The sequence below is a fragment of the Sitophilus oryzae genome, unplaced genomic scaffold, assembly GCF_002938485.1.
Source record: "Sitophilus oryzae breed Bouriz unplaced genomic scaffold, Soryzae_2.0 scaffold_1494_pilon_pilon, whole genome shotgun sequence".
In the NCBI taxonomy this organism is placed as follows: Eukaryota; Metazoa; Arthropoda; class Insecta; order Coleoptera; family Curculionidae; genus Sitophilus; species Sitophilus oryzae.
In genome coordinates, this window is record NW_022146163.1 from 5,393,307 (window position 1) to 5,408,552 (window position 15,246).

The window sequence follows — 15,246 nt, forward strand, 5'->3', positions numbered from 1 at the left end:
ATGAGAGTATCATTTTCAATCGAATAAAGTAGAAATATACTGAGAGTACCATTTAAAAATCAAAAGTTGTAGTGATTTCCGGTGAAACAGGAAGTGACCGAAAACAACTGAATACGTCAATCAATCCCAATTTATGTCATATACTAACGTACCAAATCTCGTTTTTTTAACTGAAAAAAATAGAAAAGTTATAGGGGCGAGCCACTTTTGAGACGCACCCGATATGTCGCCATAAGAGTTGTCGCATGAGATAAGTCAAAATATTTGCGGACGTGCTGAAGAAATTCTAGTACGAGAGCTAGCAACGTCGGAAAAACAAGTATTTTAAGACATCTGGCTCTTTGATATATCTTTTACTATGCTCCCTAGAACAGCATGCGGCCCGTCTGGCTGCCGGTAAACGTTGCGTTCCCTACTGCGCATTGATAGAAGATCCTATATTTTTATTAGTCCTTTAAATTCTAGTATTGAATATAAATCGAACACATAATCGAACATGTCTCCATAGCGCAGTGTGTAGAGTTTCCGACCACGAACCGATGCACAGTGCTTCGAACATATGGCTCTAGAGGACAAAAATGCAAAACTTCTTTTTTATTGTAGACAATTTATTCAAACTAGGTTTATTTGACACAAATGATGAGTACTCTCGTTGTACTAAATGATGATGTTCTTAGTCCCACGTTTATGAAAAAAAAAATCTTATAAATAATAAAAATGTTGGAGCTGTGTTCCATCTAAGGAAATGATAATTTATAGTATGAAAACGGTTCAAGTGTTAAATAAATCCCTGTGATAAAAAAGAATTGAAATAACATTAGAACATTATTCCTAAATATAAGCCTAATATAAGATAAAAATGTTTTTCTTTAATGAAAAAGAAACATTAATGTTATATTTAATTAAAAAAAACTTAAGATAGTATAAATTTACTTTAGGACAACAAAGTGCATAGATCGTAACTACTCTGATTCAGAAGAATCACTGCTGACAGAATCTTCCAAATTTATAGTATCCAAATCACAGGTAGATGAAGTAGGTATCCTCACATATAAGATATTTCTGTACATCATTTTCTAATATGTTACTTTTTCGCGTTGTTACTGTTCTTTTTGTTGGTATGAGGGGTTCGGATGTTAATAGTTACCTCTTTAATAGACCATATCCATATATTATTTTTTCCTTTTCTTGGGTATGAGGTTTTATAATAAATTGAAAGATGCAAACTTTTTTATGCGACGTTTCGCTCCAACATAGTGGGCTTTTTCAGGCACAAGTAGTGTCTCATTTGACTGGAAGGTTCATCAATATCTAATAAAGAACACATTTTTTGAAATACAAATAATTTTGAGTTCTTGTCCTTATGATCAAGCCAAGTAATAACCAGATCGGCATTGCTTATCAATTTTACTCCATCTGAAAAGTGTTATCGTCATTTATCGAGAACGCGTTTTACAGCGCTCGGTGACTTGAAGACGTACTAAATCTTCATTTTTCCCGCCAGGTGCTGGGAATTTAAAATTGAATTGCATTATTGCTTTTTTACCAAACGTGAAAGAATTAATACTGTTTTTTTAGTTTTCTGTAAAATATAACTTTTATTTTACAGAAAACTAAAAAAACAGTATTAATTCTTTCACGTTTAGAAAAAAGCAATATGTATATAATATTTCTAATAAGACTGATACGGAACAATACAAAAACCAATATGAAACACAAAAATTTTATTAAAAATCATCAAATAATACTATAATATTATCCATTCAACATTTGAATAAAAAATAATTCGTTATATAGATTAGTACCTTACGTTATATACATACACATTATAAAGACATTTTACATTATAATATAAACAATATTTATCAACAAAAGCAATAAAAACATTAAACTTTATAAAGGGACTTGCTTAATTTTATTTAAGGCTTTTATGTTTTACTTTATTTTTTTAAAATACTTCTTTTTTTTAAATACTGCAAGTTTTAGAGGATCTCCTGGAGTTGCATAACCCTAAAAAAATACTACATATACGAATTTTTAAACGGGTCAGAAACATAAGTACACTTACCTCTTTATCCATTGGCATACTATGCAAAATCGACGATCTACTAGAGGATTTACAGCCCAACACACAGCAATATAACACCATTTTTAAAAAGTCAACACAATAACACTTCGTAACAATTACAAAAATTTAGATCGAACCACGAACAAACCCAAAGAACGCCGAGGATAGACTGAAAAATTTTAAAATTCAGCTGGTCGCCCGTCTTTTGAGCAGGTACCAATCATAAAACAGAAAAATTCTTATTGGCTGTCGCTTTCCCCCACCAGGCGACACTAGCGCACGGTGTCTTGAAGTCGTACTAATTTCGTGGTTTGACGTTTCGCGGAGAGTGCGCAGGGCCTGGTACCGTTTAACTCCATAATATACAGAACTACTATGAATGTTATTCTTTTCACTGATAAGATAATGATAGCAAAATTTATTTTTAGTGAAAATATTTGCTAACAAAAAACGCTGTTTATGAAAAATAATATACAGGATGGTTGAACATTGCTATAAGTATAAAATTACATATTCAGATATTAGTAAATTTTAACTTTTTTTTCGATTTTTGTCCATGGGACGAAGCACTGTGCGATGGTTCAGAGTTCGAATCCGGGTCAGGGCAAGACTTTTTTATTTTATTATCGTTTATATTCTGATAGTAAAGTATTAAATATTTGTTTTTTTTAATCACCAGAATTATTTAATACTTTATTATCAGAATATACACGAAAATAAAATAAAAAAGTATTTGCCCTGACCCAGATTCGAACTCTGAATCATTGATCGGTTATGGAGACATGTTCGATTTATATTCAATACTAGAATTTATAGGACTAAATTAATAAAAAATATAGGATCTTCTTCCGATGCGCAGTAATGAACGCAACGGGTATCGGCAGCCAGACGGTCTGCATGCTGTTCCAGAGAGCATAGTAAAAGATATATCAAAGAGCCAGACGTCTTAAAATACTTTCTCGAAAACGTTGCTAGCTCTTAGACTTTTCAGCATTGTTCCTTTTTTTTCAAAACTGGATAATAAATTACAATCATTTACGAGATATCACGGAATCGAGCCATTTTAGCAGTAAACATAGTAAAGCTCAAATTGAAATGATACTCCTAATATGACGTTGTTTTCATTTGATTACACGATATATGGCATGCATGTAAGAAGTATAATATTAAACAAATCACTATGAATAGTATACTATAACTTCTTCAAAAAGTTTGGCAAAGTTTTCTTCGTCGATAACGATAAATCGTTTATGTCTTCTACTAAAATAATATATTTCACCCGTATAAATATCGAACCACAGCGCGTGGATATGAAGTTGATGTTTTTCTAATTTCTTTCTTAAAAATCCGTAACTGGCAATGTTTTGTAATTGTTGTAGCGTGTTTATTTGTGACAGGCGATCTTCTATACTAAATTTTTTATCCGGGTCTATGTAGGCTACAAATTTCCTGAGAGGCGTTTCTCCTTGAAACAATAACGGTTTATTGAAATCGTTTGGAATAGATTCTTCAAATTTATCTATACTACTTTGGGCATGCGTACACATCCACGAACGCAGTGGTGAAAGTCTTCTGTTCTCCTGAAAAGAAAAAAAATATCTGAATTTTTTGTATAAATGACTTACCAAAAGTATGTGTATATTTTTCTTTGAAAAATATTGAATAAATTTAAATGTGTGTAAATCGCATAGGGATCTTTTTAAGTCGGAGTGAGAAATGCGACGGTCTGCTGTTGCGGCGTTGCCACATTTCTCCGGTACGCCTTTCCCTATCAAGTAAAGTAAAATAACGATCGCAAACGGCTTATTTTTAAAGACTTTAATCAGTTTCAGTTCGAATCCTTTACAAGATGTTTAAATGAGAACAATTCGCCGGGTTTTTTTTCCATTCAAAATTTAAAAAAACCGTCCATTTACTAGTGCATAGCAATTTTCAGCAATCGTGTAACTTTTTTATTTGTAAAGATGTTCACATACTGTCTGCGACAAAAATATAGCAGAATTACTAAGAGAGTTTTTGAAAAAAACTACAATCAATAATTATTTGTAATGGATTTCGGGATATCGATTTTTGAATTCAGAGTTCTAATAGCGCGACCACTGTCGAACACCAACTCAATTCCACTTATGTTTACCAAAAATGCAAGTAAGAAAATTACAACAACTCGTTAATAAATAAACAAATAAAGTATAACGATACCAGGGGCGGATACAGGAATTTATTTTAGGGGGGGCCCGGGATATATTTTAGGGGGGGGGCAAATAAAAAGTAATGTTAATTAGAGCGTAATTTTTAACCCAAAAACCTAATAATTAACCCAATTTATAGATTTTAGGGGGGACCTTGGCCCCATGGGCCCCCCCTCTGTATCTGCCACTGAACGATACGTAATTAAATTGTAAAGCTGAACGCATGATATACACCCTTCCCTAGAATTTTAAGTACTGATTGTTGATACAATTTTTTGTTTTCCTTCAAAGGTTCATGTGTTTTGAGTGATTTGTTTGACTGGTTATTCTAGTTATATATTTAAATAGAGCACAAAAAAATAAATTTAAATTTGAAGTACTTACACACATGGCCAAAATTATTGCATATAACGATATTTTTATTTTATTTTGGACATGTTGGCTTACTACACGGCTAACTAATATAAAACTAAAAATCTAAGTGCAACTGGGCTGTTATTATAATTTTATTTCATAATGAGAAAAAATCAACAAAAACAAATTTCAGTTTAAACAGAAAACAATTTTAATTATTTTTCACAACTAATAGTCTGTATTGCCTCCTCGAGCCTCAATGCAAGCTGTGAGACGACGTGGCATGCTCTCAATTAAGATGTCCAGGAGATGTTGAGGAATGGCTTACTATGTTTCGCGCGCAGCAATTTTAAATTCATTTAAGGTACGGGGGATCATTCCTTTTGGCAATATGGCGTTTTAGCATGTCCCAATCATGCTCGATCATATTCATATCTGGAGACATCGGTGGCCACCACAGTTTTCTTATACCCTCTTCCTCTCAAAATTCGCGAACCGCTAAAGTGTGATGGGGAGGAGCATTATTGTCCATGTAAACAAATTCATCCCCCACTGTCCCTCGAAATGGACGCACAATAGGCTCTAAAACGTCTCGAAGGGCCCGTCCAGTCGAGCGACTCGGCCGCGCCACGCTGAAGCGTTGAACGCTGAAGTGGCGTATTCTGGCCACGCTAGAAATCGATCTGTGTGGAGAGCCATTTTTTATTGAATAATGTATACCCAGTAGTGAAGCGGGATGCTGACTAATTTAAAAGTGGCCCGTCTGGACGAGAACACGTCGCGATTCGTGGCGGGGACCGGCGACCGATCGCCACTGACGCGCCACCTCGCGACACAAAATCGCTCGTCTGAACGCCCTTCTTGAAGATACGTGTGATATAATGACAAAACAATGTGAACCACTCTGTGGCGCCACGCAGTAGCGCTACTGAGTCGCTCGTCTGGACGGGCCCTAAGATATGAGGCACCTGTCATTGTGCCATCAATAAAAACAAGAGGAGTTCGAGCTCCGTGTATTATACCTGCCCATACCATAATGCTTCCTCCTTGAAACAGGACACAGGGTTAAGCTGCATTCAAGCGGGCTCGTCTTCCAGATGCTCTCCAGACCAAAGTTCGTCGCGAGTCTGACACTTGGCCTATTCTTGTTTCATCACTAAACATAACGAAATTCCAATTAAGTCCATTTGCTCTCATCTCCTCCGCCCATTGTAGTCGCGTAATTTTGTGCTGTAAATTAAGCTTCGGAACACGTAGAAGCCTCCTTAAATGTAATCCTCTGTCATGGAGTATTCTTCGTATGGTCTTTCTTGAAACATTTACTTCTTCAAGGCGAGTTAACTCATTTTTAATAGCAGTACTAGAAAGCAGAGGATTGCGTCGTGCAATTAGGGATATTTGACGGTGTTGCACAGCAGTAGTAACTCTCTTTCTACCTCTTTCAGTCCGGTCTGTAACCTCGTTTGTTTCCCTGAAGTTTTTTAATATTCGCGAAACATCGCTTTGGTTAACTCCTACAATTTCAGCTACTGCAACTTGCCGGGAGCCTTGTCGAGACAGTGTGACTCTATTAAACTGTGAAATAATGTTTCTAGCCATTTTAAGGCCAAAACAATGGTCAAATTTCTTCTGAAACCCAAGAGACCACAAATCGAAATGTGCAAGAATTTGTAAAACTGGGTCTGAACGATAAACATTGTTTACCATGTCCATTTTAACAAAAAAATATTTATTACAGATTATCAAAGCTATGTATAAAAAAAGATTCTTTAAATTCCGCTTAAATTTCTCTTTCCGTATATTTTTAAACGATATATGCAATAATTTTGGCCATGTGTATATTTAGTCAATATATTTGTTAATGAAATAAAAAATGATACAATTTTTACCTTTGAGGCAAATTCTGGATCCCTGAGTTTGTAGAGTAAGTTTATAGCTTTGCAGTCACTGTGCCCGCATACGATTATATGCCTGATATCGTTCACTACGCAACCTAATTCCAGAGCTGCGGGTTCGTTCGAATTCTGTTCGTCGGGAAAACAGTGCGAGTGCGGTACCAAATTTCCAGCATTCCTAACTTAGTCAAATAAAATGCTTCATTAAATCTTATTGATAAATATTTGTTACTTACTTATAAACATATCGCCTACATTTGTTTGAGTAAATCGGGTTGGTAACATTCGGCTGTCTATGCACGTAAAGAATACTGCCTTGGGCTAAAATAGGTTGATGTCAGTTAGGGCACAGATTAGGTATCCTATAAGTATACAGATAAAAATCTTGTCCCTAATTCGTGGTACGAAAATTGTTTTTTATGACGATGTGCAAACGAGTAAAATTTCCTGTGCGCAAAAATAAACTCGCGTAAAATAACAATAAACAGCGTAATAGAGAGGTATCTAAACCGAATAGCGCGCATGGACGTTAATAAGGCCAGGTGTTATTTCCTTTACGTGAGGTGGTATTAACTCACTTCATTTATAGTTACCGGATCGGAAAGAATTCTGTTCGCGTCGCGTCCGCTATTTAAACTTAACTTAACTTTGAATTTAAAACTTTGAAATTGTTTTGTTTTCTAGGTATTTTAAAACTAAAGGGCTAAAGTGCTTATTTCCAGTGCTTTATTGTTCAATGTCTGCCAGTGGGTTTAGGGCAACAAGCAACAAATTCTCTTAGAAGGGCTAAGTCGTCATCTGCTGTAAACCTAAGCCTCTTTATAGGTTCTTTAATATTGGAAGAGGTGGAATTCATATTTTAGGCCATATTTATTTAATTAAAACTAATCCCAGCTACTTAAATATCAAATTACCTAATAAAACTAAAGTAATAATTCAATACAATTCAGATATAACCTAAAATAAAAGATCTCGCTGGCCGGCCCCGGTTGTCAAATACCCGCACATGCCCGTTTGAGCAATTTTTAAACGTTATTCAGAAATAGCGCTTGGTGTAATTGATCCGCAAATTACGTCAGGCGGTAACGTTATTAGCGGGTGTTGCGTTAAAAATTGACTCGCGCATATCGTAACCATGATAAGGTACGCGTAAATACTGCATGACGCTATTCGGTTTTCCGATATCTCTCTAATAACTGTGCCGGTCAGGCGCTGTGCACAATTTTAGAGGCTATAAGTGGGCGTGCTATGTGCGCAAACTAGTAACCTAACTAGTGCCCGATTCCGAAAATTGGAACCACGAAAAACAATAAAGAAAAAACAAAGTTTATAATCTGTGGTTAGGGGCTGTTAAATCATTCTAATAAGAATAAAGCAATAAATAATGACGAATAAAAAAATACAGGGTGAGTCTTAAATAAGTGCAAATATTTTCAGGGGAGGTATATTTCGACACCAAGAACACGTCTATGAGGATTTTTTCGTAAAAAAAAATCGTGCACTTTCTTTTAAATTTCCTTGTATATTTTTCGAAAACTTTTTAGGTCACCGCAAATTTTCCCACAGGGTAATTTCTTAATCTCTGATACTACCTATCTATGGTTACGGCACTAAAAGGGATGTAAACAGAAAAAATCCGGTGGCTCACAAATTTTTTTTTTAAATTTTCAAACTTCAATAACTCGGTTATTTTGGACTTATCTGAAAAATGGTAAAGAGAAAATATGTTTCTTTTATCGAGATCTACCAGCCCTGAAAATATTTGCACTTATTTAAGATTCACCCGGTATAATATAGTACGAGGGTAGTTATGATGTAATGTTCCGCGGGAGAATAATGTATGATCGAAAAAATTGCGTCAAGTTGGCTTGGAAATAACGATTGGTGACATTCACCAGACGTAAACTATAAAAAACATATATCGAGACTTTATAGTAAACAAAAACAAAACTTGGAAATCTAAGAACTTTGAAAATATAATGGAAACTATAAAATATTCATTCTGCAGAGAAACTCGCATATTTTTCGGGAGAAAGAATCTTAGTGTGCGTTTTAAATAATAAGAGCTCTACAGAGTGAGTTTCCTACGATGTTCTCTATGGGTATCTCGGAAACTACTGGAGATAGGGAGTCGGTTAAATGGGGAAAGAATTGCAGTTTTGTCGGGTCATAAATATGCGTTTTTCAGATTTTTGAAAAAGTTCATGGCTTACTAGATATTTCGAAAAAAACAAATTTTGGCTATTTTAAAAATTGTCCCTAATTCCATTATAATCTATTTTAGAAAAAAAGTTTTCAGATAAAAGTTGTAGATAATCACACCCCTAATGAGTTTGTGTTCTTCGATTTTTTCTAAAGTCCATAGAGTCCAATCGTCGTTGCTCTCAGAAATGTGAAACTGTCACATCCAAACTTTGTAAATTAAAATAAACAAAAATTGTAAATATTAATTTTTCAAATGAGGAAAAGCGTGCAGGATTATTGGTTCAATTTTTCTTGTCCATACAGTTTCGAGGATACGTTGACCGGTGAACGTTACTACTTTTTTTACAGAATGGTTTTCAAGACATGTTAGAAAAGTTAATTTTAGATACTCGCGCATTAATAGAGTGGTTCCAACATAATTTTCATTAAAATCGTCCTGTTTCACCGGAAATTACTACAACTTTTGATTTTTAAATGGCACCCTCAGTATTTTTTTACTTTATTCGATAGAAAATGACACAATGAAAAAGTGAAAAAGTTAAAGGTGTGAGCCACTTTTGAGACGCATCCGGTATATGTAAAACATACAAGTGTGCGCTATCGCTATTATTGCTAATTCTATAAAAATATTAGAATGGGCGACCCTGTATATTACCCATTACTAAATGATTTAATTACTTAATTGCACGGCTATAAAAGAATAAAGTATATTAACAGTATTTAGTTTCGATTATTAAATATAAATTGTATTGTTTATCATACATACACGTGTCGTTTTTAAATTGTGACAAAGTTGCGCGCGCCTTTTGTTTTCATGACCTACATAAACTTTAAAAGATTCAAACTGAATAGTTAAAGTTCTCTTACCGTCGGATTATCTTTCACTTTTAGGAACTGTTTCACCATCGTATCTCTCACAGTAGATCTGTACTTCATTATACCTTTTAGTAATTTGTCCATACCGAAAAATCGATCGCTCAAAATTTGAATAGCGAATGAATCAATGTAAACGAATGCATGGTAAATGAACTTTATCCGTATTCCATGTTCGAACAAGGTCACATTATGAAAAACAAGATTTTTATACCGTAATTTAAACGATAATATAATTTTGTTATTCGTTTCACCATTCAAAGTATATCCAATAAATTGATGTTTAATACGAATGTATAGAAGAACAAGAACCGTAATCTTATCTCACATGCGATGTTAAAAAACATTTGTACCGCATCACTGATGGAATATGTATAAATATTATAATTCAGACTGTGTAGAGACTAGAGAGGAATCAGACGATTTTGGATTACTAAATCTCTTATTAATTTTTTTTATCTCCACGCACAATTGTTATGATAGACGTCTGTCTGTTTTTACTAAATAAATACAATACACTTTAGGCGGTTTATAGAGTAGATACTAAACGAGTTTTAAATGATACTAATTATAAACACTTCCAGTATTGTTACAAGGAAACCTAGAAAGTTTTCGAGAAATACAGAGGGTTTCTCGATGACGCATTAGTGAACTTGTAGCAATTATGTTTGAACTGTTTGAATAAATATTTGTTTTGTTCTTTTTGGTTTAATATTCTGTTATCAGGTTCAGTGGGAGGACGTGAGTTGATACCTACTTCAGGATTATACAATAATCAATAAAATTATTTTTTTATACAGGGTGGTCCGAACTGTATTCCGCAAACTTCGGCAGCATATTCTGCAGATAAAAATAATACAGGGTATAGTTTCATTTTTATTTCGATTTTTTCCAAATAATTTGATTTTTTGTGAAGTAACGTCAATATTTGTATGAAAATTAGTGTCTGATAGTTTTTTGACATCTTGGTAAAAATCGCTACGAGTAAAGCCGGAGTCTCATGCATCCGAAATCCGATGGTACGACATCCGAAATTTGAAGTTACCGTGTGAAATAAAAAAAGCCTGTCACATACATCCGAAAGTTCGTTCCGAAATTTGACAGTTTTAACATTTTTCTGCTGCGCTGAATAGAGATTCATGTCATGTTTTATTGGAGAAACACTTATAAAAATAACTTCCTCGCCAAATATCCCGAAATTGCCCACTTCCCACTAAATTTGTTTTTAAAAACAAATGTTTTCAAAAAAAGTGAGGTTAAAAAACACACGATATCGTACAAAAGTTAAACAAAATTTAGCCGGAGTCTCATGCATCCGAAATCCGATGACACGACGATCCGACGGTGCTCCTATTGGCCGAAATATTTTGACACCAATTTTTATCCGATAATTTTAACTAATCGTCCGACGTCGTATAAAGTTAAATTTTGTTTAACTTTTGTACGATATCGTGTGTTTTTTAACCTCACTTTTTTTGAAAACATTTGTTTTTAAAAACAAGTTTGGAAGTGGGCAATTCGGGATATTAATGAGGAAGATATTTTTATAAGTGTTTCTCCAATAAAACATGACATGAATCTCTATTCAGTGCAGCAGAAAAATGTCAAAACTGTCAAATTTCGGAACGAACTTTCGGATGTATGTGACAGGCTTTTTTATTTCACAGGATAACTTCAAATTTCGGATGTCGTACCATCGGATTTCGGATGCATGAGACTCCGGCTTTTAACTTTATACGACGTCGGATGATTAGTTAAAATTATCGGATAAAAATTGTTGTCAAAATATTTCGACCAATAGGAGCACCGTCGGATCGTCGTGTCATCGGATTTCGGATGCATGAGACTCCGGCTTTAAGCCGGAGTCTCATGCATCCGAAATCCGATGGTACGACATCCGAAATTTGAAGTTATCGTGTGAAATAAAAAAAGCCTGTCACATACATCCGAAAGTTCGTTCCGAAATTTGACAGTTTTAACATTTTTCTGCTGCGCTGAATAGAGATTCATGTCATGTTTTATTGGAGAAACACTTATAAAAATAACTTCCTCGCCAAATATCCCGAAATTGCCCACTTCCCACTAAACTTGTTTTTAAAAACAAATGTTTTAAAAAAAAGTGAGGTTAAAAAACACACGATATCGTACAAAAGTTAAACAAAATTTAACTTTATACGACGTCGGATGATTAGTTAAAATTATGGGATAAAAATTGTTGTCAAAATATTTCGACCAATAGGAGCACCGTCGGATCGTCGTGTCATCGGATTTCGGATGCATGAGACTCCGGCTTTAATGGTTCTTGAGATATTCAGAATCTAAATTATCAATACCTGTCATCATTGACATAAATTAAATGTTGACGAAATAGTTATTGGACTGAAATCATAAACTTGAAATGTTTTTTGTGCCAAAAGTTCAGCAGATACAGTTTTATCATCATTTTTTCAATGAAAAATTTATGATTAAGTTAAAACAATAAAAAGTTCCTAAATTTATTATTTCAGTCAAATAACTATCTACTCAACATGTTTAATTTTTGTCAATAATGACATGAATGGACTATTACCATTGTAAATATCTTGAGAAAGGTTATACTCGTATAGCGATTTTTAACAAGAGGTATTTTCACGTAAAAATCATGGAAATGTATATTTTTTCACTCAGTAGTTTTATACAGGTACGGACGAAAAGTTATTACTCTTCAAACTAGTTAAAAAATATGTAGGTGGCGCCCCCTACAAATAGGAGTCATATTGACATCAAAATCAAATTCCTCATGTCAAAAAACTTCCAGACACCAATTTTCATCCAAATATTGACATTATTTCAGAAATTATTTGGAAAAAATCGAAATAAAAATGAAACTTCTACCCCCTGTATCTCCGAAACTAAGCATTTTAGGATACATTTATACAAACTTTTTTACTTATTTTTATCTGCAGAAGTTTCCGGAATAAAGTTCGGACCACCCTGTATATTAACAACTAGCAACTAATTTATTTCATCAAGTATTTCATTAAACTCTTTTATTTTAATTTTTATAATAATTTGATAGTGAGAAAAACAAAAATGGTAGGACTATTTTTTGGTCTTCTTATCTCTCTACCTAAATATTAAAAATTTCACGGCCTGTTATTATAATTAAAGAGGTCATTGTTTGTTAAAAAGTTAGGGGGGGGTCAAATAAACACTTTCGATGTGACGTTTCCCTGCTGCTGAAGTTATTTGGTTATATAGGGTGACCCAATAACACAATAAAATTACCACCATTTTTCAATAACAATTCGCCATTGAAATTTTCTAGTTTTAGATAGAATTATTTCGGTACGCATATACAGGGTGTTCAAACAGGTATTTCACATTGTGTCTTATATTTTTTATCCCACGAATAATTTTTAATAAAATTGTATAATAGTCAACATTCAATTTGGAAACTTAAAATAGTTTCTAGTTGACTGTCTCTACATAGAGCAGTTAAAAGGATAAAAATATATATACAGTATGTCCGCAGATTCTCTTTGCAAGAGGAAACACTTTTTTATTATTGATATTTTGAAAAAAATGCATTCTTCATAAAAATTGTTACTTGTTCTAAAATGGTTAATCCCGTTTATACTTGCAAATTTCCATATACCGTTTTAGAGAGAGTTAAAAAAAACATGAAAATATGGTTGAATTTTCAAAAATCAAAACGCGTTTCTATGGTAATATATATAATTTAGATCTCATTCTTTAATAAATGGTTATTATTAATTTTGATTAACTTCATATTTTTTGCTGTTGTTAAAGTATCACATTTTCCTATAACTATTATCACCCTTTCCGTAGTATTGAACTATCTATCAAAATCTATCAAATAATGAAAACGAAATTATATTACATACCACAGAAACTGGTTTTGACTTTTAGGACTAGGACTAGAATTTAATTATACTTTCAAGTTTTTTTATTTTCTCTAAAACAGCATGAAAATTTGTAAAAGTATATAAAATGTAATGTAAAATATAAAAAATAAAAAAAATCCTCTTGTAAGTACAATTCGGGGACATACTGTATATAAAATTGAAATTTTTAAAGTACGTCTACTGAATCTGTTTGGAATTGGAATTGGAAAAAAATGTTTGGAAAGGAATTTCAAGAATGTAGACACAATATTGGAGTATGATCAATTTAGTACCAAACACACGTTTAAATAAACAGCAATATATTTTATAGTTTTTGAAATAATTAAGTCGAAAATGTTGTAATTTTGGTCCACCTTGTATAATAAAATTCCTTTTGTATGAAAGCACCTTCATGAGAAAAAATATAAACTATATACCCTCTTATTTTTTAACAGGCAATCACCTCGTGAATTTTTAGTACAGTTAATCTGGCATCAAAAAAGGTCTAGCCCATAGGTCTAGAGTCTAGACCACGTCTAGACTCCCATCTGGCCCCGAACCGGCGTGAATGAGCAGTGTGTGTCAATAGATTTTATACTTTTGCCTTTTTTTGGACAACAGCACCATACAGAGTTTCGAACCTGTCACCCGTCCATCCACTAGTATCGCTTAACTTCGGTGTTCTAATGGGAACCGGTGTTTCGACGTATCTGATATCCAATTGCAGGTCCGAGTCATTGGTACGCCATGCCAGCCCGAGGAGGATGCTCTCTCTTTCTCTCTTGACGAACCCTCGCTCTCATACTTTGCCAGTCGTAAGTGATCCACTGGAAAAGCTGAAATTAGAAAATTCGTATCCCCCCACCCCACCGTTTTTGAGAAACTCAAAAAAATTTGGATTTAATTTTCAGGCTGAACCGTAGGTCCTACAGAAAATTTTATGAGAATAAAAAAATTTATGGGAATTAAAAATTTACAGGGTGGCACACCTCATTCACCTCGGTTGATTATAGGAAAACGGAAAGATGTAGAAACAAAATATTTTATGGGTATATGTGGGGAGGCAATGTGCACAATTTAAAATTATTTTGAAATATACAAGGTGTCTCAGAACTAAGATCCATACCAAAGTTATATTTTTTCTTATGGAACACACACACACCCGGTATTTTATTTCATTTTTGGATTCTTAGGTCCAAAAAAAAGGCATTTATTATAAGGGTTAAATATGTTTAAAATCTTTGGTTTTTAAGATATTTAAAGATATTTAAATATGCATGTTACAAAAGAATTGATTATTAACATCCTGTACATTACTTTTCAGAATTAATTATTATGCTGAGTTTAAAGGTAAAGAAATAAACTTTACTGAAAAATGTTATTGCTTCCTTAAATTTATACAGGGGTACCCAAAATTGGTGATCTATTTTAAGGATTTGTTTTACATAAAAACTTTGTTATTTCAAATTCAACACCCTGTATTTTTTTAAATAAATCGAAGCAGATTCAAATGCTCTTTCAAATTATATTAGGGTTTCCTATACCTATCTATCTCAGATTTTGAAAAAAAGCGATTTTTAAATAAAATTACAATCAAGATGGCTGGTATCGCCATGGCAATTTTCTAGTGACATTTAGTAACTATTTTCAAAATTGACATTAGTTTATGGACATTATTATTTAAACAGTTTACTAAAATTTACCCACAATAGTTTAATAAGTAAGTATTCTTTATTTTATGAAGAAAAATAAAGCCGTATTTGCTGGCGGAACGA

At 33.4% G+C, this 15,246-nt stretch overlaps 1 protein-coding gene across 2 annotated transcripts; it reads right to left on the reverse strand.

Annotated features, from left to right (window-relative positions):
* Nucleotides 1-3,018: 3,018 nt before the first annotated feature.
* Nucleotides 3,019-10,226, reverse strand: LOC115877629 (beta carbonic anhydrase 1). Of its 2 annotated transcripts, none has more exons than XM_030893877.1 (4): nt 9,579-10,226; nt 6,743-6,827; nt 6,501-6,688; nt 3,019-3,648 (listed from the first exon to the last, which is right to left on the reverse strand). In XM_030893877.1, the coding sequence occupies exons 1-4, from the start codon at nt 9,669-9,671 to the stop codon at nt 3,247-3,249; spliced, it is 768 nt and encodes a 255-aa protein (XP_030749737.1). In that variant the 5' UTR covers nt 9,672-10,226; the 3' UTR covers nt 3,019-3,246. The 2 variants fall into 2 exon arrangements, with proteins under 2 accessions (XP_030749737.1, XP_030749738.1); XM_030893878.1 differs by having other exon boundaries at nt 6,743-6,868; nt 9,579-9,659.
* Between the last annotated feature and the right edge of the window lie 5,020 nt (nt 10,227-15,246).

Excerpts from the sequence above, each read along its gene's own strand:
- LOC115877629 (XM_030893877.1), bottom strand. The coding sequence starts at position 9,671 with ATGGACAAATTACTAAAAGGTATAATGAAGTACAGATCTACTGTGAGA. Across the intron at positions 6,689-6,742 it reads TGTAGGCGATATGTTTATAA|TTAGGAATGCTGGAAATTTG; the intron begins GTAAGTAACAAA and ends TATTTGACTAAG. Across the intron at positions 3,649-6,500 it reads ATCCAGAATTTGCCTCAAAG|GAGAACAGAAGACTTTCACC; the intron begins GTAAAAATTGTA and ends TTTTCTTTTCAG.